Source organism: Melanerpes formicivorus, unplaced genomic scaffold (genome assembly GCF_026170545.1).
Source record: "Melanerpes formicivorus ecotype bairdi unplaced genomic scaffold, bMelFor1.0.p_v2 SCAF_87, whole genome shotgun sequence".
Classification (NCBI taxonomy): Eukaryota; Metazoa; Chordata; class Aves; order Piciformes; family Picidae; genus Melanerpes; species Melanerpes formicivorus.
Window position 1 is genome coordinate 786,780 of NW_027142439.1, and position 19,761 is coordinate 806,540.

The following is a 19,761-nucleotide window of genomic DNA, read 5'->3' on the forward strand; positions in this document are numbered from 1 at the left end:
TCTCTTCTCTTCTCTTCTCTTCTCTTCTCTTCTCTTCTCTTCTCTTCTCTCTCTTCTCTTCTCTTCTCTTCTCTTCTCTTCTCTTCTCTTCTTCTCTATTCCATTCTTCTCCATTCCATGCCATGCCATTCCATTCCATGCCATTCCATTCCATTCCATTCCATTCCATTCCATTCCGTTCCATGTGATGCATGGTCAGGCACGTTGGTCCTAACCTACCAACGGGTTTGGCAGTGGAGCATATGGGCAGTTCTTCTGGAGGCAGCTACTCTGGGTTACTCTCTGATCCAGGTCACCTCACCTCACTTTAAGCATTTAACTGAACACTTTCTGAGGAGCAATTTCCTCGGGAGTCAGTGGAGACACATGCAAGGCTTCACCTCAGTACTGGCAAATGTGCCTCTCTCTACAGATTGCAGGGGAAAATCTTAGTGTATTAAGACTCCCAGCTCAGCTTGAGATTAAATTGGATGAGTCCAGCTCAGCTGCCTACCTTTGGGGCAATGCCTGCTCTCCTTTACCAGAGCAGGTCAGGACATCCTCTCCAGAAGCCTGTCTGAATCCTGTATCGCTTCTCCCTGGAGACTCTTGCAGTCTGACAGATAAGTAAGGGGCCTGTAACTGACAGTTTGAAGGTGGCCAAGGGTACTTATCTTTATAGACTTGTGAGGCCCAATAGGAGATTGGCTTGGAGTTCCTGGCTTCCAGTGAGAATTAAATGCATTTTAGTGGCATTGTGATGAAAGCCATCCTGCAGAAAGGCTGTAAAAGAAATGGGGGTGATTTGACCTCCCTTTTCTGTAACAAGTAGAATAGAATAGAACAGAACAGAACAGAACAGAATAGAATAGAATAGAATAGACCTTCAAGATCATCAAGTCCAATCTATCACCCAACACTATCTAATCAACTAACCCATGGCACCAAGCACCCCGTCAAGTCTCCTCCTAAACTCTTCCATTGATGGCAACTCCACCACCTCCCTGGGCAGCACATCCCAATGGCAAATCTCTCTATGAAGAACTTCTTCCTAACATCCAGCCTAAACCTCCCCTGGCACAGCTTGAGACTGTGTCCTCTTGTTCTGGTACTGGCTGCCTGGGAGAAGAGACCAACCCCTACCTGTCTACAACCTCCCTTCAGGGAGTTGTAGAGAGTGATAAGGTCTCCCCTGAGTCTCCTCCTCTCCAGGCTAAGCAACCCCAGCTCCCTCAGCCTCTCATCACAGGGCTGTGCTCCAAGCCCCTCACCAACTTCGCTGCCCTCCTCTGGTTGTGAGCTCTCCTGGCCCATCACACGCCACCGTTAGGGAACAACTTCTGTGTTCTTTTCAGGGCTTTTACTCTCCCCAGCTCAAGCTGTATGTATTCAAGGATGAAAAAAACAAACCCCAACAAACCCAACAACAACAACCCCCCAAAAAACCACCCCAACCCCCAACTGAATGAGATCATTTCTCTTTTCTCATCTCAGACGCTCAGCCTGCTAGCCAGGGTTGCTGGCATAAAGCAGGGAAGCTCTTTTTCCACGGCAAGCCATCTGGTTGACATAGACTCACGCTGATGCTAATCTGTTGGTTTCTTTCTTTTGATTATTATATTTTTCATCCCCCCACCCCCCACCCTGGGTTTTTTTTTTCTCCTGAGGAACACTTCATCTGCAGCTGTAAATTCAGACCTGCTCCCTCTGCGCGCCCGGCATTCATTGTGCGCACGTATTTATTACCGCATTATGCCCCATTGTAGGTGTCAGGAAATCATTGTTATCCGTGGTGTGTCTACGTTGTTCCAATGTCAGGGATGTACTTTCAAATGGAAATGAAGCAATTATGTCTCACATGGGGAAACCTGACAGACGCAGAGGTTTTTACCCCACTGGCAGGGTCGCTGTCACAAAGGCAGACATTGTGCTCAGCGGACTGTCAAAGGCATAAAATGCGCTTCAAGAGCCGAGCGGGGAGGGGGGAAGTGGGGTAATTAACTGTGTGATTCGAGTTCATAGATCACGGAGCTGTTTAACTCCAAAATGCGGCAACGACGTGACAATGAGGCTACTTAACTCATCCCTGAAAGGGAGGTTTCCAGTAGGCTTTTAAAAGGCAAATAAACGCCTTCCACTCTGTCTTCACCTCCAGCCTGCTCGCACTGGGCTGAGGCTGCCTGTTTGCTGTCTGCAGCATTGATTCAGAGGCTGGTTTGAGCAGCCACCGGGACAGGGTTCATAGTTTCATTCAGGGTTGGAAGGGACCACAAGGATCATCTAGTTCCAACCCCCCTGCCATGGGCAGGGACACCCCACACTACATCAGCCTGGCCACAGCCTCAGCCAGCCTGGCCTTAAACACCTCCAGGGACAGGGCCCCAACCACCTCCCTGCACAACCCATTCCAGGGCTTCACCACTCTCATGGGGAAGAACTTCCTCCTCACCTCCAGCCTCAATCTCCCCACCTCCAGCTTCATTCCATTCCCCCTAGTCCTAGCACTACCTGAGATCCTGAGCAGTCCCTCCCCAGCCTTCCTGTAGCCCCCTTCAGATCCTGGAAGGCCACAATGAGGTCACCTGGGAGCCTTCTCTTCTCCAGACTCAACAGCCCCAACTCCTTCAGTCTGTCCTCACAGGAGAGGTGCTCCAGCCCTCTGCTCATCCTCCTGGCCCTGCTTTGGACACCTTCCAGCACCTCCAGATCCCTCTTGGAATAGAGGCTCCAGAACTGGAGGCAGGACTCCAGGTGGGGGTCTCAGCAGAGCTGAGCAGAGGGGGAGAATCACCTCCCTTGCCCTGCTGGCCACACTTCTCCTGCTGCAGCCCAGGATCTGATTGGCTTTGCGGGCTGCAAGTGCACACTGAGAGCTCCTGGTGAGCTTTTTGTCCACCAGCACCCCCAAGTCTCTCTCCTCAGGGCTACTTTCCAGCCAGTCCCTGCCCAGCCTGGGTTTGTGCTGAAGGAGGGAAGAGCCACGCTGCCTCCCAGCTTATTGAGCCTCAGAACCCCAGCCAAGCCGGCCGGGGGGCTCTCCTTGGGCTGGGGAGCTGGGGGATCCTCTGCCCGGTGAGGAGCATGTGTCACAGGTTGGTAGCACACACGACACAGGGCCACAGACCTTCCACTCAGCCCCCTGCATCTTGTTGTAATGCAGCACATGGCACCAGCCTAGAGCCTGCTGCGGCACAACTCGCGTCCCCTCCTCCTCACCTCCCCCCGGTTAGTTCTGGCTTGTTACAGGCTTTATTCAGCAGCCTTTGTGTTAACTCTCCTCTGCCCTCGGTCGTTAGCTTCGTACTACTCCTCTGGGTGTGACAGACCAACAGCAGTCCAAAGCCGGCAGCCAGTAAGTGTAGGCAAAGGGCTGTACTCAAGCCCAGCTGAAATCAACAGGAATCTGGGGCCCAAGGAAGAGAATGTCTTCAAGAATGAAGTTTTCCCCCCAAACCTTTCAATCCCATATTCACCAGTAAACACATGGTTTAAAGCAAGGCTGTAAAGATGTCCAGTGCTGCACACAGAAACGTTAAATGGAATTCTAGGCAAGGCTAAAAAGCTCTTAGGAGCATTGAGGGAGAAAGTAGTTATTTCATGAGGATTTCCAACAGGCACAATCTCCAGTCTTCAGTAAGGAAAAGTCCTTGCAACTGGGATTGCAGTCAGACAGCTGTAAAACCAGGACTCCTGTAAGCCAGGAGCCACATGAACAACAGACCAACCCCCACCTGGCTACAACCTCCCTTCAGGGAGTTGGAGAGAGCAAGAAGGTCTCCCCTGAGCCTCCTCTTCTCCAGGCTAAGCAACCCCAGCTCCCTCAGCCTCTCCTCACAGGGCTGTGCTCCAGACCCCTCCCCAGCCTTGTTGCCCTTCTCTGGACACCTTCCAGCAGCTCAACATCTTTCCTAAACTGAGGGGCCCGGATGCTAAAGGAGGAAAAAGAAGTTAGTGATGCAATCAGGACAGTAGGCACCAAGCAGTCCATATGTGTGGCAGTGCTGCCATGCCTAGTGGTAAAGAGCATAGGCCAGCCCAGAAAGCAAGGAACCTCAGAAGGAAGCAAGGCATGGGCCCAGTGTACCCCTGCTGGACCACCCTGAAGGAGTGCAGCATTGTGGTTGTGCTGGACCACCCTGAAGGAGTGCAGCATTGTGGTTGAGAGGAGAATGTGGTCCTAGTGTGATTGTACTTGAGGCAAGTGTCCCTCTGCCCTGCTTTGGAATTTGTATTTCCTTTACCCAGCTTCAGCCTCTGCTTTTGACCTTGTGCACTGCTGCCTCACTGAACTGGGTTATCACCACTGCCTCCTTCCCTTGTCCTTCCTAGTTCAGCTCTCCTCATGGGGTCTGAGAGCTTATTGGTGAAAATGCTTTTCCTCCACTTTCTCAGGTGGACCTTCTCCTCCCCCTAGCAGGCCTCAAGCTCATAAATTCCAGATTCCTGTTGAGACCAGGTGTGCAACCAGCTGTTGACTCACTGGAGCTCCCCTTTCCTCCCTGTGCCCTCCCCTTAGAATATATAGAATACACCAGCTTGGAAGAGACCTTCAAGATCATTGTGTCCAACCCATCAACACATCCAACACCACCTAAACAACTAACCCATGGCAACCAAGCACCCCAGCAAGTCTCCTCCTGAACACCTCCAGGGATGGTGACTCCACCACCTCCCCAGGCAGCCCATTCCAATGGGCAATCACTCTCTCTGTGTAGAACTTCCTCCTCACCTCCAGCCTAAACCTCCCCTGGCACAGCTTGAGACTGTGTCCTCTTGTTCTGGTGCTGGCTGCCTGGGAGAAGAGACCAACCTCTGCCTGTCTACAACCTCCCTTCAGGTAGTTGTAGAGAGCAAGAAGGTCTCCCCTGAGTCTCCTCCTCTCCAGGCTTCTCCTCCACTCCTGAAGCCCAGGTATGGTCAGCACAATGGCTTAAGCTCTGCCAGCCCCTATATGCCTGAGTAGGTTAATGCACACTGCTCATTGCAACCCAGCCCTCCCAAATCCCAGGGCAGGACTTAGCTACACAGCTCCCATTCTGCTCAGCAGGATTTGTGTGGTTACACTTTGGCAGAGCTGGAAATAGTAACACATACACAGAAGAGAGCACAGGGGCACAAATAGGAGACCATCTGAGCATGTCACTGCTCGTAGTTACTCTGCAAGTCCTCTGGGACAGATACTTCATCTCTCTGTGGTCTTCAAAGCCAGGCAGAACTTTTTCTGTGCACTGTAAAAATAAACACTCTTCTATAAAGAACTGCTGAGAAAGGCCCTGGAAAGCTCTGGACCCAAAAAAAATCTCTCTGATCCTTGTAAGTGCTACTGGCAAACTCATTGCTGGGGTGGTTTTCTTTTAACAAGGTCCAGCAATGTTTTCTTCTTGCCATGGAGTGCTGTGGCCACTCTGAGTTACTCCTTCATAGCAGTGCCTGCTACCTAGTGGTTTTCACATACCACTGGCACAAGTAAAGAAGAAAGTTTACAGCACAACTCCCAGGCAAAATGAGAGGATGGAAAAGTGCTGAACCGAAAAGTGGTCCTCTGTGCTCCCCTGTGCTGCCCAAGCCCTCTCTCCTCTCTGACCTTTTGCCCACTGCTCCTTTATTGCCCATAATAATGCTCTTCACTTCCATAACTTCCTGCACAGAATGCCCCTGTAGGAGGAAGTTCTTCCCCATGAAAGTGGTGAAGCCCTGGAATGGGTTGTCCAGGGAGGTGGTTGAGGCCCCATCCCTGGAGGTGTTTAAGGCCAGGCTGGCTGAGGCTGTGGCCAGGCTGATGTAGTGTGGGGTGTCCCTGCCCATGGCAGGGGGGTTGGAACTAGATGATCCTTGTGGTCCCTTCCAACCCTGACTGATACGATGATACTATGACTTCTTCAGCCAGCAGTGTGTCCAGGTGGCCAAGAAGGCCAATGGCATTCTGGCCTGCATCAGAAGTTGAAGGTCTCTTCATCTTGAAGGTCTCTTCCAACCTGGTGTATTGTATTGTATTGTAATCGTATTGTATTGTATTGTGTTCTGTTCTGTTCTATTCTATTCTATTCTATTCTATTCTATTCTATTCTATTCTATTCTATTCTATTCTATTCTATTCTATTCTATTCCATTCCATTCCATTCCATTCCATTCCATTCCATTCCATTCCATTCCATTCCATTCCATTCCATTCCATTCCATTCTAAATAGTGTGGCCAGCAGGGGCAGGGAGGTCATTCTGCCCTGTACTCAGCGCTGGTTAGGCCACACCTTGAGTCCTGTGTCCAGTTTTGGGCTCCTCAATTTAAGAAGGACGTTGAGACACTGGAAGGTGTCCAGAGAAGGGCAATGAGGCTGGGGAGGGGTTTGGAGCACAGCCCTGTGAGGAGAGGCTGAGGGAGCTGGGGTTGCTTAGCCTGGAGAAGAGGAGGCTCAGGGGAGACCTTCTTGCTCTCTCCAACTCCCTGAAGGGAGGTTGTAGCCAGGTGGGGGTTGGTCTCTTCTCCTAGGCAATCAGCACCAGCACAAGAGGACACAGTCTCTGGACACCTTCCAGCAGCCATTCTGCTAGAGCCCCCTTAAGATGATTTTTTGCTAGGCTCATGGTGTAACTAGACCCCAGGAAGGGAAGATGTTCCAGTCTGTGCTTACTAAGGGTAAAATCATGCTGAAGCAACACAAAACCTCTAGTGTTTGTTTTTGTCTGTAGGAACAAATGGTAGCATGAAATCCTCCCCAAAGCTTCTGTTTGGTAGAACCCAGTCTAACCCAACAACTCATGACCTGGGTCTAGAGATAAACTTCCTGCCACCATGACTTGGAAGCCTGGTTAAGGGCTGAGTTGCACTGCAGCAGATTGTCTGCCTCCCACAGTGTTATGACCCAAGTGGTAATCACAGATGGCTTTTCCTGGGACAGGAGCAAATCAGAGTGTCTGTGCAGCTCAGGCCTCCAAAGAGGTGTTCCTCCTGTGGTCAGCATGTGGGAATTCACAGAAGTTCACATCAACTTCACTGGATTCACTTGTAAAGGTATTTCCATTCCAACTGCAATCCTCTGAGCTAGTGAATGTCACAAGTTGGAGTGATGAGGTAGGGAGACAGCACTCACATCTTATAGACTGAAGGCTGAGGGACAGAGACTTGAAGTGCACTTGGGTGCAGGCTTTCAGCTGAGCCTTAACAGCTTAAACAGTTATGACCCTCTGGCTGTTGGTTGCTGTTTTAATCCCTGCTGAAAGGCTGAATGTGCCTCACACAGTAAGTCACAGCACCACAGGCAAAGGGGCCAGGGCCAGCTAACAGCTGAGGTACCAGAACTGGGGATGAAGGGGCCGAAACTCCTTAAAATCAGTCACAAGAATACACCTGGGGAAGGGGTGAGAGGTCCAGGGTAATTTACCTGTCCTCATTGCTTGCAGATAAAGCAGAGAATGCCTCAGTGCTTCCTTGATGGGAATGCTTTGGGCACCAGAGGGAGGATTGCAAAAGCATTGCAACCTTTGCTCTCCCAAACACAGAGCGGTGATTTCTCTTCCCTCTCTGCTCCCGTGGGAGATGCTCCCTATCAGGTAATGCTGGGGGAGTTATCTCATAGCCACTTAGGCCTGGCTAGGCCTCATGCCAGGAGGACAAGGGGGAAGGGTAGTCTCTGACCTGGCCAGCCTGAGGTTAGCCTCGCAAGGGGAGTGGGGGACAGAAAAGGGGTGTTTGGTGTACCCTCAGGTGTGGAGAAGGGAAGTGTTTGGGAGGCTTTTGGGTGTGCTACAGGGGACTCTGTATGCTCTGGGATTCCTTTGCCACTCTGCTTTGTAGCTTCTGTACAACTCTCACTGCTTTCCATGGAACCTCTCCATCACTTCTGCAATCCATTTGTGTGAGGAGTGCCAATCTTTTGCCCCTCTCAGGGGCAAGAGAGGATCTGCCTGGCCTCAAACCAGGTCAGGAGGCTAACAGTAGAATAGAATAGAATAGAATAGAATAGAATAGAATAGAATAGAATAGAATAGAATAGAATAGAATAGAATAGAATAGAATAGAATAGGAATGGGAATAGGAATAGGAATGGAATAGAATAGAATAGAATAGAATAGAATAGGAATGGGAATAGGAATAGGAATGGAATGGAATAGGGGTAGGAATAGGGATAGGAATGGAATGGAATGGAATGGAATGGAATGGAATGGAATAGAATAGAATAGAATAGAGAAGAAGAATAGAAAAAAAAGAATAGAAAAGAGAAGAGAAGAGAAGAGAAGAGAAGAGAAGAGAAGAGAAGAGAAGAGAAGAGAAGAGAAGAGAAGAGAAGAGAAAGAGAAGAGAAGAGAAGAGAAGAGAAGAGAAGAGAAGAGAAGAGAAGAGAAGAGAAGAGAAGAGAAGAGAAGAGAAGAGAAGAGAAGAGAAGAGAAGAGAAGAGAAGAGAAGAGAAGAGAAGAGAAGAGAAGAGAAGAGAAGAGAAGAGAAGAATTAAGCAGGTTGGAAAAGACCTTTGAGATCATCAAGTCCAACCTCTCACCCAGCACCATCTAATCAACTAAACCATGGCACCAAGTGCCTCATCCAGGCTCTTCCTAAACCCCTCCAGTGATGGTGACTCCACCACCTCCCTGGGCAGCACATCCCAATGGCCAATCTCTCTTGCTGGGAAGAACTTCTTCCTAACAAGTATCAGCAGCCTGATTGCACTGCACTTTCCTTTGTGTTTCCCTGTGAAATTAACAAAGTAATAATAACCAACAAATAATTCCAAAGGCATTTATTTATTGATTTATTCATTGATTTATTGATTGATTGATTGTACATTAATTAAAAATAAAATCTGACATTACCAAAGGAAAAAAAAACCCAGAAAAGGAATGACATAGTAGTGGAATATGGAATATATAATCTTATTAAACCAGTGTAAAAAAATATGAACTAGAAAAATAGGCATCTGATCTGGGAGCGTTGCAGTGTTCTTGCAGAGCTGCCCAGAAAGCTCTGCTCAAATCCATCCTCACTGTTCTTTCCCTTGACAAGGGATAGTGCACATTGATTAAGCAGACCAGCATGAAAGCAACAAAAAGAATCCAGTGCAAACTTCTAAATGAAGCATTCAGATTACATTGCCTTCCACACGATTGCTGTAGCAGTTGATATCCAAGGTCCCTTCCAACCTAAGCCATTGTCTGCTTCTATGACCTAAGCCACTCTAAATGGTTAATAGTTCAAGTTTTTCATGTTCTGAAACAGTTGATCAGCATCATAGAATCAATAAGGCTGGAAAAGACCTCAGAGATCATCAAGTCCAACCTGCTACCCAACACCTCAGGACTAACTAAACCATGGCTTCAAGTGCCACATCCAATCCCCTCTTGAACACCTCCAGGGATGGTGACTCCACCACCTCCCTGGGCAGCACATCCCAATGGCCAATTACTCTTGCTGGGAAGAACTTTCTCCTCACCTCCAGCCTAAACTTCCCCTGGCACAGCTTGAGACTGTGTCCTCTTGTGGTGCTGGTTGCCTGGGAGAAGAGACCAACCCCCACCTGGCTACAACCTCCCTTCAGGGAGTTGTAGAGAGCAAGGAGGTCTCCCCTGAGCCTCCTCTTCTCCAGGCTAAACAACCCCAGCACAAGCAAACAACCAAACACACTCTTGTGGATGAGCACAAACCCAAACCCCACCCAAACCCAGCAGGACAATTCATACAAGACCAAGTAATTGTTTAAGGCTTGCCCAAGTCTTTCTGTTTGAGTCTTTTGGTTTAACTGTTTAAGACTTGCTCAAGACTCGCTGTGGTCTGGCCTTGCAAAACGCTTCGGTAGGTGCTTAATTTTAAGCCTGTGAGTCACTGTGCCAAGAGAGATTTTATGGTGCACACTAATGCACACTTATTAGCTAGGCTGGCTCTTCCACCTCAAGATAAGCGTGGACCTAAGTGCTTTGCTGGAGATGGATCAGGATGCTCAGCACCTAACAGGGCTTCAGGCGCTGATCCAGCAAAGCACTTACCCACAGGAACAGCAGGGCTGACTTTCAGATCAGTGCTCATGTGCTTGCCATTAGGGCACGCTCATAAGTGCTTTTCTGGAAGGGCCTGGTAGGCCAATCGTGTGTAACCTATAAACTCTGAGGCAGAGCATGTTTAACACACCGCAGCTTGAACAATGCTAATCTGCTGAGATTTGCTTTTTCTTGGAGCAGGGCATGCCTAACTTCAAGCATTTCATTTCAGAGAGAGCATAACAAAGAGCCTTTAGAAAGCTGCTGTGAGACTATGGCAAGTTAAAATAGTATCAGCGAGTCTCCTTGTGCTCTTTCCAGTTCTTCTGTCTGTGTCTTCCTGCAGGCATCTGGAAAGGAAAGAGAAAACCCCAGTCAAAAACTCTGATCTGCTGGAATGGAATGGAATGGAATGGAATGGAATGGAATGGAATGGAATGGAGTGGAGTGGAGTGGAGTGGAGTGGAGTGGAGTGGAGTGGAGTAGAGTAGAGTAGAGTAGAGTAGAGTAGAGTGGAATGGAATGGAATGGAATGGAATAGAATAGAATAGGTTGGAAGAGACCTTCAAGATCTTCGTGTCCAACCCATCAACCAATCCAACACCACCTAAGCAACTAACCCATGGCACCAAACACCCCATCAAGTCTCCTCCTGAACACCTCCAGGGATGGTGACTCCACCACCTCCCTGGGCAGCACATTCCAATGGCCAATCACTCTCTCTGTGTAGAACTTCTTCCTAACATCCAGCCTAAACCTCCCCTGGCACAGCCTGAGACTGTGTCCTCTTGTTCTGGTGCTGGTTGCCTGGGAGAAGAGACCAACCCCCACCTGCCTACAACCTCCCTTCAGGTAGTTGTAAAGAACAATAAGGTCACCCCTGAGTCTCCTCTTCTCCAGGCTAAGCAACCCCAGCTCCCTCAGCCTCTCCTCACAGGGCTGTGTTCCAAACCCCTCCCCAGCTTTGTTGCCCTTCTCTGGACTCATTCCAGCAACTCAACCTCCTTCCTAAACTGAGGGGCCCAGAAGGGGACACAGTTCTGGACACAGCATCCCTCCATTCAGTTTCCCCTCTAGAAGGCATCATCAGATCACAGAATCACCAAATCACCAAGGTTGGAAGAGACCTCAAAGACCATCAAGTCCAACCTGTCACCACAGACCTCATGACTAAACCATGGCACCAAGTGCCACGTCCAATCCCCTCTTGAACACCTCCTGAGATGTTGACTCCAGCACCTCCCTGGGCAGATGGAACTGAACACATGAATTCAAGCATCACTGGACTCCTCTAGACTTTCAAACTGAATGCAATTTTTTTTTGTCCAGGGAGGTGGTTGGGGCCCTGTCCCTGGAGGTGTTTAAGGCCAGGCTGGCTGAGGCTGTGGCCAGGCTGATGTAGTGTGGGGTGTCCCTGCCCATGGCAGGGGGGTTGGAACTAGATGATCCTTGTGGTCCCTTCCAACCCTGACAGATACTATGATACTATGATAAAATCTGCCAGCTCTGTCACCTTTTCCACTGAAAATACACTGTCCTGGTTTGAGGCCAGGCAGATCCTCTCTTGCCCGAGATGGGCAAAAGAATGACACTCATCACACAAATGGATTGCAGAAATGATGGAGAGTTTAAATGGAAAAGCAATTGGTGTTTAACAGAAATGTCAAGCACAGTGACAAAAGAAACCCAGAGCATAGAGTCCCCTACAGCACACCCAGAAGCCTCCCAAACACTTCCCTTCTCCCCACTTGAAGGTATACCCAAAACCCCCCAGGGCTCTTTCTCCCCTCCGCTTTGCTATGCTAGTCTCAGCTGGCCAGCTCTGAGACTGCCTCTCCCTCTTCTCCTCCTGGCATTAGGCCTTGCCAGCCCTAAGAGGAATGGAATGGAATGGAATGGAATGGAATGGAATAGGACAGGATAGGATAGGAAGGATAGGATAGGATAGGATAGGATAGGATAGGATAGGATAGGATAGGATAGGATAGGATAGGATAGGATAGGATAGGATAGGATAGACCAGGTTGGAGAAGACCTTTGAGATCATCAAGGTAACTCCCCCACCATTACCTGCTAGGGAACATCTCCCACAGGAGCAGAGAGGGAAGAAAGAGAAAGTAAGTGACTTTACAGATGGATTTATAGGGTGCAGGATATTATGGGTATGACATACACAGCTTCCTGTGTCCACCTACTGGGCTGGACCCTCGGGACACTGGAGGTGTAGCTTGTGTGGCAGGAAGAGGAGGCAGCCAGTCTCAACTGCCACACATTCAAACCATCCACTGTCACTCCTACAAACACAACAGTAGAGCTAAGTCTACTGCTTAAGACTGAAAATAACCTGCAAGTTTAACCCTTGCACATCCCCAAGTCAGTGCTGGCATTTCCACATGAAGTTTTCCATGCCCACTGGTATCAATCTGTTTGCAATGAGGAGCCTAAAGAAGTGGAAATGTAATTCAGTATTCAGTATCACTAAGGTTGGAAGAGACCTCAAAGATCATCGAGTCCAACCTGTCACCACAGACCTCATGACTAGAGTAGGGAGGACACTACTGCTCACTGCAGGCTTGAACTCACAACCTTCCTATTAAGGGTTTTGTATGCTACCAACTGAGCCAGAGTGTCCTCTGTAAGAGCTGCTTAACTCCAAAGCCACACCTATAGAAGAATCACAGCTCACCAGACATGGATGTGAATATGTATCATAGAATCATAGAACCATAGAATCAGTCAGGTTGGAAGAGACCTCAGAGATCATCAAGTCCAACCTAGCACCCAACACCTCAGGACTAACTGAACCATGGCTTCAAGTGCCATGTCCAATCCTCTCTTGAACATCTCCAGTGATGGTGACTCCATCACCTCCCTGGGCAGCACATTCCAATGGGCAATCACTCTTTCTGGGAAGAACTTTCTCCTCACCTCCAGCCTAAACTTCCCCTGGCACAGCTTGAGACTGTGTCCTCTTGTTCTGGTGCTGCTTGCCTGGGAGAAGAGACCAACCCCCACCTGGCTACAACCTCCCTTCAGGGAGTTGTAGAGAGCAAGAAGGTCTCCCCTGAGCCTCCTCCTCTCCAGGCTAAGCAACCCCAGCTCCCTCAGCCTCCCCTCACAGGGCTGTGTTCCAAACCCCTTCCCATCATTATCAAGGGATAGGCAGTCTCTCCTGAGCAGATGTAGCACAGAATGGAAAGATAAGAGTGTTTTTCTAACATATGCATCATATCTCATCCACAGAAGTGTAGTAACTGGTGGATGAAAATGAGTGCTCCACAGAGCTGGCTGGGCCTACACAAACGATCCTGCTGGTTGCATTTCAGTTGTGTGAACCAGGGAAGCTGTAACACAGCAGACAGCAATCCCTCTGACAATGCTCTCTGGGAAGAGGAAAGCCAACACCCAAGGCTGAGGAGTGTGTGCTAAGTAACCTCCCATCTCGTGCAAACCTCCACCAAACGAAACCTTTCTAAGTGCTGTGGTTTAACTCAGCAGGCAGTGAGGCACCACAAAGCTGTCTGCTCACTTCCCCCAGTGGGGCTGGGGGGGAGGACTGGAAAACCCCCTGTAAAACTCGTGGGTTGAGGTAGGACAGAAAAGGAAGGGAAAATCATGATGGAAACAATACACAACACAAGAGATGCAAAAGGTGATTGCTCACCTCTTGCTGACTGACACCCAGCCAGGCTCTCAGCCTCAGGCTGTCACCCCCTGGTCAGCTCCTCCCAGGTTTATTGTTCAGCATGATATCACACGTTACAGAATACCCCTTTGGGTTCTCTGGGTCAGTTGTACAGGCTCTCCCCTCCCCCCAGCTTCTTGTGCACTCCCAGTCTACTTGCTGGCAGGGTAGGGTGAGAAACTGTGAAGTCCACTGCTCAGCAACAACTACACTGTCAGTGTGTTATCAATGTTATCCTCACAGAAACATAGAATCAATCAGGTTGGAAGAGACCTCAAAGATCACCAAGCCCAACCTGTCACCCAACACCTCAGGACTAACTAAACCATGGCACCAAGTGCCACGGACAATCCCCTCTTGAACACCTCCAGGGATGGTGACTCCACCACCTCCCTGGGCAGCACATTCCAATGGCCAATCTCTCTTGCTGGGAAGAACTTTCTCCTCACCTCCAGCCTAAACCTCCCCTGGCACAGCTTGAGACTGTGTCCTCTTGTTCTGGTGCTGGTTGCCTGGGAGAAGAGACCAACCCCCACCTGGCTACATGCTATGTTCAAAATGCAGCACTGGAGCAGCTACTAGCTACTCCCAGCCAAAGACAGGCCACTAAGGCATTCAAGCTTTTGAATCCAGCTCCAAACAGACTTGGTCTCTTCTCCCAGGCAGCCAGCACCAGAACAAGAGGACACAGTCTCAGGCTGTGCCAGGGGAGGTTTAGGCTGGAGGTTAGGAGGAAGTTTTACACAGAGAGAGTGATTGCCCATTGGAATGGGCTGCCTGGGGAGGTGGTGGAGTCACCATCCCTGGAGGTGTTCAGGAGGAGACTTGATGGGGTGCTTGGTGCCATGGGTTAGTTGTTTAGGTGGTGTTGGATGTGTTGATGGGTTGGACACAATGATCTAGAAGGTCTCTTCCAACCTGGTTTATTCTATGTATTCTATTCTATTCTATTCTATTCTATTCTATTCTATTCTATTCTATTCTATTCTATTCATTACCCCCCCCAGATTTGCCTTTAAATAAATCTTCCCCTAATTATTTTGTAAGGCCCTGTTGAGCTTGCAACTGAACACAAAAATGCCTTTGTGTGGCTGTGTGTTAAGAGATTTCTCATGTCAGGCCAAAGCCCTGCAGTAAGGATGAAAAGTTGCACACAGGAAAACACCCAGCCTTAACCTCACTCTTGAAACACACAGCAAGTCCAAGCAGCAGGCACTTGTTTCACAAAGCACTTTATTGCATCACATTTGCATTGACATTCATTGCAACTAGTGCAAATCAAATCCCAATTCGGAGACACTGTCTTTGCCTTGATGAACTACCCCCAATGGCAATGCTGACACCAGCCCTTGAGGTTTGGTTTAACATTCAAATCCAGCAATGTTGTCCTACTCTGCTGTTACATGAAGTAAAAAAAGCTCCAGAAAGTCTCAGAAAGCAAAGCTTCTTATGAACAACAAAAAATCCAACTTAAAAACTCCGAGGAGGAGATGTTTCTGCCCCACAATGGAGTGTGATGGAGAAGACTCTGTGGCGGCCCTGACTAAGTTTGCTCTATGAGAAGCTGCAGTACAGGATTGTACCATGCTGAACCTTGCTGTCTTAGCTCACAGGACCATGCTAATCCAGCTAGGCTGTCTCCCTGACACAGGCTGGAATATCTGCATGGTACTGCCCTGCCTCGCTGAGGCCTAACGGCAGTGTCCCTCACCAGCTCACCGATCTCTTCAGCACACTCCACCACGTACACAGCCATGCCCTGCATCTACCATACCAACAAAAAAACCCCAGGAGACATCTTAACATAAAAAAAAACCCCACTGGATAAAAACTCTTTCAAGAAGAAGTCTTTATTTTGATGCTTTAGGTTTGGAACCAAAGAAAGAGGAAATGGACTTCATGCCACTCTTATCAACCTTGGCCAGAGCCTTTTGTGCCGCAGTCATCTTGATGTTTGCCTGTTGGTGAAAGGATAAACAGAAGAAGTTAAGCAGCATCTCCATAGGGGTGGAATATAAGCCACAAACTCCTAACTGCAGAAGTCAGGCAGGAAGCTGAATGTGTTTTGTAGCATGCACCAGTGAAGCTGATGTGATGCAGGGCTTTAAACGGGGGGGAGGAAAACTTCACGAAACAAATTGAAGATTATTCCAACAGAAAAGCACTTGTCATGAATGATTTAACCTCAGACAAAGGCAGAATCAATTGCAAGGACAAGGAGGTGAAATATCTTTCCCTTCTGCAGCATGAAGTATCCCAACTCCAAGGTTTACTTTGGGCTAATCCCTGCCTGTACATTAAGGGGAATAATGCCTGCAATATAACAGATGCATGCTGTACCCTCAGCCTCAATCTCACGATTATGCTGTCAGCAGGCTGAATTACAGCCTTGCATTACAGATGATGAATAATTCACACTGATTTATTATGAAAGACTCCATGCCCAGTGAAAAGAAAGGCAAAAGAGATGGAAGAACTAATGAAGAAGGCAACTAGCACTTGCAAAGCGCTTTGAGGCCGCTGGGACGAGTTCCCAGACTTTTACACCTAAAGCGCATTTTATGAACCACGTTTTATGGAGCTGACCTGGTTTATTTCCTACCTTTTAAAAGGTCATGTTTCAGCTCTCTAGCTGCTTTCCTTTCCCTATTAAGAAAACTTTGCAGTGACCTTTCTTTATGCTACTCCTCAGCCCGCAGGCCTTCACCACGGCGACGTACGCGATCAGCGAGGAGGTTGTGAGCAGGACGGAGATAGGCAGCAGCAGCGCGACTGTCTGCGTTACTGTACAAACACAAACACTGCCAGAGTCTTTAAAAAAGAGCAGCATGCTGTACAGGCTCCAAGAGCTATCTTTGCTTTCCCAGATCCTCTCATCAATGTGCTTCATTATTTCAGAAGTAAGTCACAGTTAATGGCAAAATTAATTATCTCCGCGCGGTTCCTTTCCGTATTCCTGCTCGGTTCAAGAGTCAGAGGTACACAGCGGGGCAAGGCTGGGAACAGGCACATTTGAAGCTGTTCAGCACCATCACTTGGGGGGCAAGCCTCCTCTCACTGCAAAACTAACGTGTGCCCTCAGCACAAAAAAATTCTCGGGGTTTTTGAGGGGGGAAGGAATGCGTTTGTCACCGGCTGCTCCTCTTTGCAAAGGGATAAAGAGTAGCTAGCACCAGCCTGAAGGTCACAGGACCAGCACACAGGGCCTTTTTTGTTCCCCATGGGACTGGAGAAGGGTTCATTTTCTTTCCATGTTCAGCAAAATAAGCCAGTGCAAGCCTCACAACCTTGGCACACACAGCCAGAATCTATTTCTTTTCACATCTCTGTTGCTCTCCTAGGAATAGTACAGTGGCAGGCACCATGGGACCTGGATTTGAACTGGCCTCCAAACTTGTGCTGGAGCTGGCAATCAGCAAGCTCTGTGTTGATTTAACTTCATTAAGTTGACATAAGTAAGTGCACAAGCAATCCTGCTAGGTAACAATGAAGTCTGCCTTGGCATCCCTCAGAATTTGAGGGAACGCTGCTTGCTTTGTTTCATTTTCAATTAACTGAAACTTAACAGTTGCTATCACTAAGCTGCAGTATTCCTCGTGTAAAGACCCCAAAGAGCTTTGCAGACATTAGCTGAGCACTTGAAAACGTGTCCAAGTCTGTGAGGCTCACCAGAACGCTCACTGAAACAAGTACAGCCCCACAGTAACTTCGTGGAAGAGTTCAGAAGATGACTTTTAGACTATCCAAGCTGAATTAAGCCTGGATGAAAAGCTCAAGAAGATACAACCACAGACATCTGACTTTTGCTGATGTATGTTGGAGGAGACAAACCAGGCACTCCTGTGCTAGGGTTTGATGCTGGCCTATGCTCTGGCACAACATGCACGGGTGCAAGGCTTGCTTACCTTTTTGGCTTTCAGGTTGGTGCTGTTAAACTTGGTATAATCTTGCTCTGCTTCCACAGGGACATCTGATAATTTCCTTTTCTGAAACGTTAGAGTGAGGAAGTTGCTCTGTCAACCACTTTTATGATGGAAGTTTAAAGCTTCAGCTTCATAATGCAGCCATAGCACCAAAATAGGACTGCAAATCAACTGAAGAATCTGCAGTAACAGTGGAAAATTTCTCTCTTCTTTACACATGAGTATATAGCATTTCTACAGCGCTCAGGAAAGATCATTCAATGTCATGGGGAGCATTTTCTCCCTCCTAGTCTACTCCTAGAGATCACTGAACAACATTTTTAACTTCCATGACTGCAACTTTGGTGTCAGAATCTGTTCTGTGGGCCTCTACAACTACCTGAAGGGAGGTTGTGGCCAGGTGGGGGTTGGTCTCTTCTCCCAGGCAACCAGCACCAGAACAAGAGTATTCAGTATTCAGTATCACTAAGGTTGGAAGAGACCTCAAAGATCATCGAGTCCAACCTGTCACCACAGACCTCATGACTAGAGGACACAGTCTCAAGCTGTGCCAGGGCAGGTTTAGGCTGGAGGTGAGGAAGAAGTTCTCCACAGAAAGAGTGATTGGCCATTGGGATGTGCTGCCCAGGGAGGTGGTGGAGTCACCATCACTGGAGGTGTTTAGGAAGAGACTGGATGGGGTGCTTGGTGCCATGGTTTACTTGATTAGATGGTGTTGGGTGATAGGTTGGACTTGCAGATCTCAAAGGTCTTTTCCAACCTGGTCAATTCAATTCAATTCAGTTCTATTCTATTCTATTCTATTCTATTCTATTCTATTCTATTCTATTCTATTCTATTCTATTCTATTCTATTCTATTCTATTCTATTCCATTCCATTCCATTCCATTCCATTCCATTCCATTCCATTCCATTCCATTCCATTCCATTCCATGGAGCAGATGTTTGAGGGCAGTATCCAACAGCCAGGGAACCAGGCTCAGGCCCCCATGCTCTCAAGGAACCGTGCAGCAGCTCCAGCGTTACTGCTACACATCTGCAAACTCATTATCTAGTTTATTATGTTTGCACACAGTCTTTAGGAGCAATTAGTTCCTACAGTGTGGCAACAGTGAAGCACTGCCATAGTTTCACTGCCTGCTTCATCACTTGAATGCAAGAGTGTAAGGAGCAGCTTGACTCTGGGTGTGCTGGGTGCCTTCTAGCTCCAGAAGTGAGGGCAGCGAGCGGCTCTCGCACTTCGCACGATCAGGCTGTGAGAATGAATATTTCTTTCCATAAACTATGAGCATGTGTTTAGTTTAAAGGTGAAAACTTCCTGGGATGTTTCCAAAAGGGAAGGGAAAAAAAAAAAGGCATATAGAACTTTACAGCACTGCATTTTTTTTAATGATTATTATAGATGTGATATTACTACCCTGTCCTTAATATCCTGTGAAATCTAAGCTGTGGCCTTCCCAGCCTGTCTGCCAGAGGGAGTGATTTTGCAAGCAACTTGGATGGTACCACACAGTCTGAGATTCTGTTTTAGTCATTTTGTTTATGGTGCTTGTGATCTCTCTCTCTCTCTCTCCCCCACCTCCCCCTCCTCTCTCTTTGGCACAGCAGCCAGGTCTGCAGCTTAGCTTTCTCAGCTGTTAGAACCAGCTCCAACAGCAGCCTTTCCTTTTGATTTGGATGGGGTCTGGCCTGGCCTCTGGCAGAAGCTGTTCGCTGTGCCGTGATTGCACTTTCAAGCGACGACCCTGATGAAGAGTTACTGTTCTCCTCTTTTGTTGGAACCTGATAAACAAGTGTTTTAAAACTCACAACAAACTGTTTGCTTTTCAGCAAAACATTTGCTGTTTAGCTGTAGCAGAACACAGATATTCTTTGTAGCACTCTCTCATCATCTGCCAACGAGCAGACTCCCTGCACTGACCAACTGGGAGGTGTGACGATCACAACACAAGATCAAGGGCCTACAATTAAAATGGAATGGAATGGAATGGAATGGAATGGAATGGAATGGAATGGAATGGAATGGAATGGAATGGAATGGAATAGAATAGAATAGAATAGAATAGAATAGAATAGAATAGAATAGAATAGGATAGGATAGGATAGGATAGGATAGAATAGACCAGCTTGGAAGAGACCTTCAAGATCATCATGTCCAACCTATCAACCAATCCAACACCACCTAAACATCTAAGCCATGGCACCAAGCA

General features: G+C 48.1%; 2 protein-coding genes across 8 annotated transcripts in view; one reads left to right on the forward strand and one right to left on the reverse strand.

Annotated features, from left to right (window-relative positions):
- The window catches only part of CUNH13orf42 (chromosome unknown C13orf42 homolog), a 69,932-nt gene extending 65,539 nt beyond the window's left edge, over positions 1-4,393 (forward strand). Inside the window, 2 exon segments of the mRNA XM_068165277.1 lie at positions 3,276-3,331; positions 4,372-4,393. Coding sequence (XP_068021378.1) covers positions 3,276-3,331; positions 4,372-4,393 — 78 coding nt within the window.
- Positions 4,394-8,727: 4,334 nt separating this feature from the next.
- RNASEH2B (ribonuclease H2 subunit B) overlaps positions 8,728-19,761 on the reverse strand; it is a 58,680-nt gene continuing 47,646 nt past the window's right edge. For 2 of the 7 annotated variants that reach the window (XR_010990713.1, XR_010990712.1), the window contains exons 10-12: positions 17,534-17,614; positions 16,231-16,429; positions 15,463-15,586 (exon numbers count right to left, since the gene is read on the reverse strand). Coding sequence is in view for 5 of the 7 variants with exons in the window: in XM_068165322.1 (XP_068021423.1) it covers positions 15,479-15,586; positions 17,534-17,614 (189 nt within the window). In the remaining 2 variants the exon portion in view is untranslated. The other 5 variants (XM_068165322.1, XM_068165318.1, XM_068165320.1 and 2 more) reach the window with 4 other exon arrangements.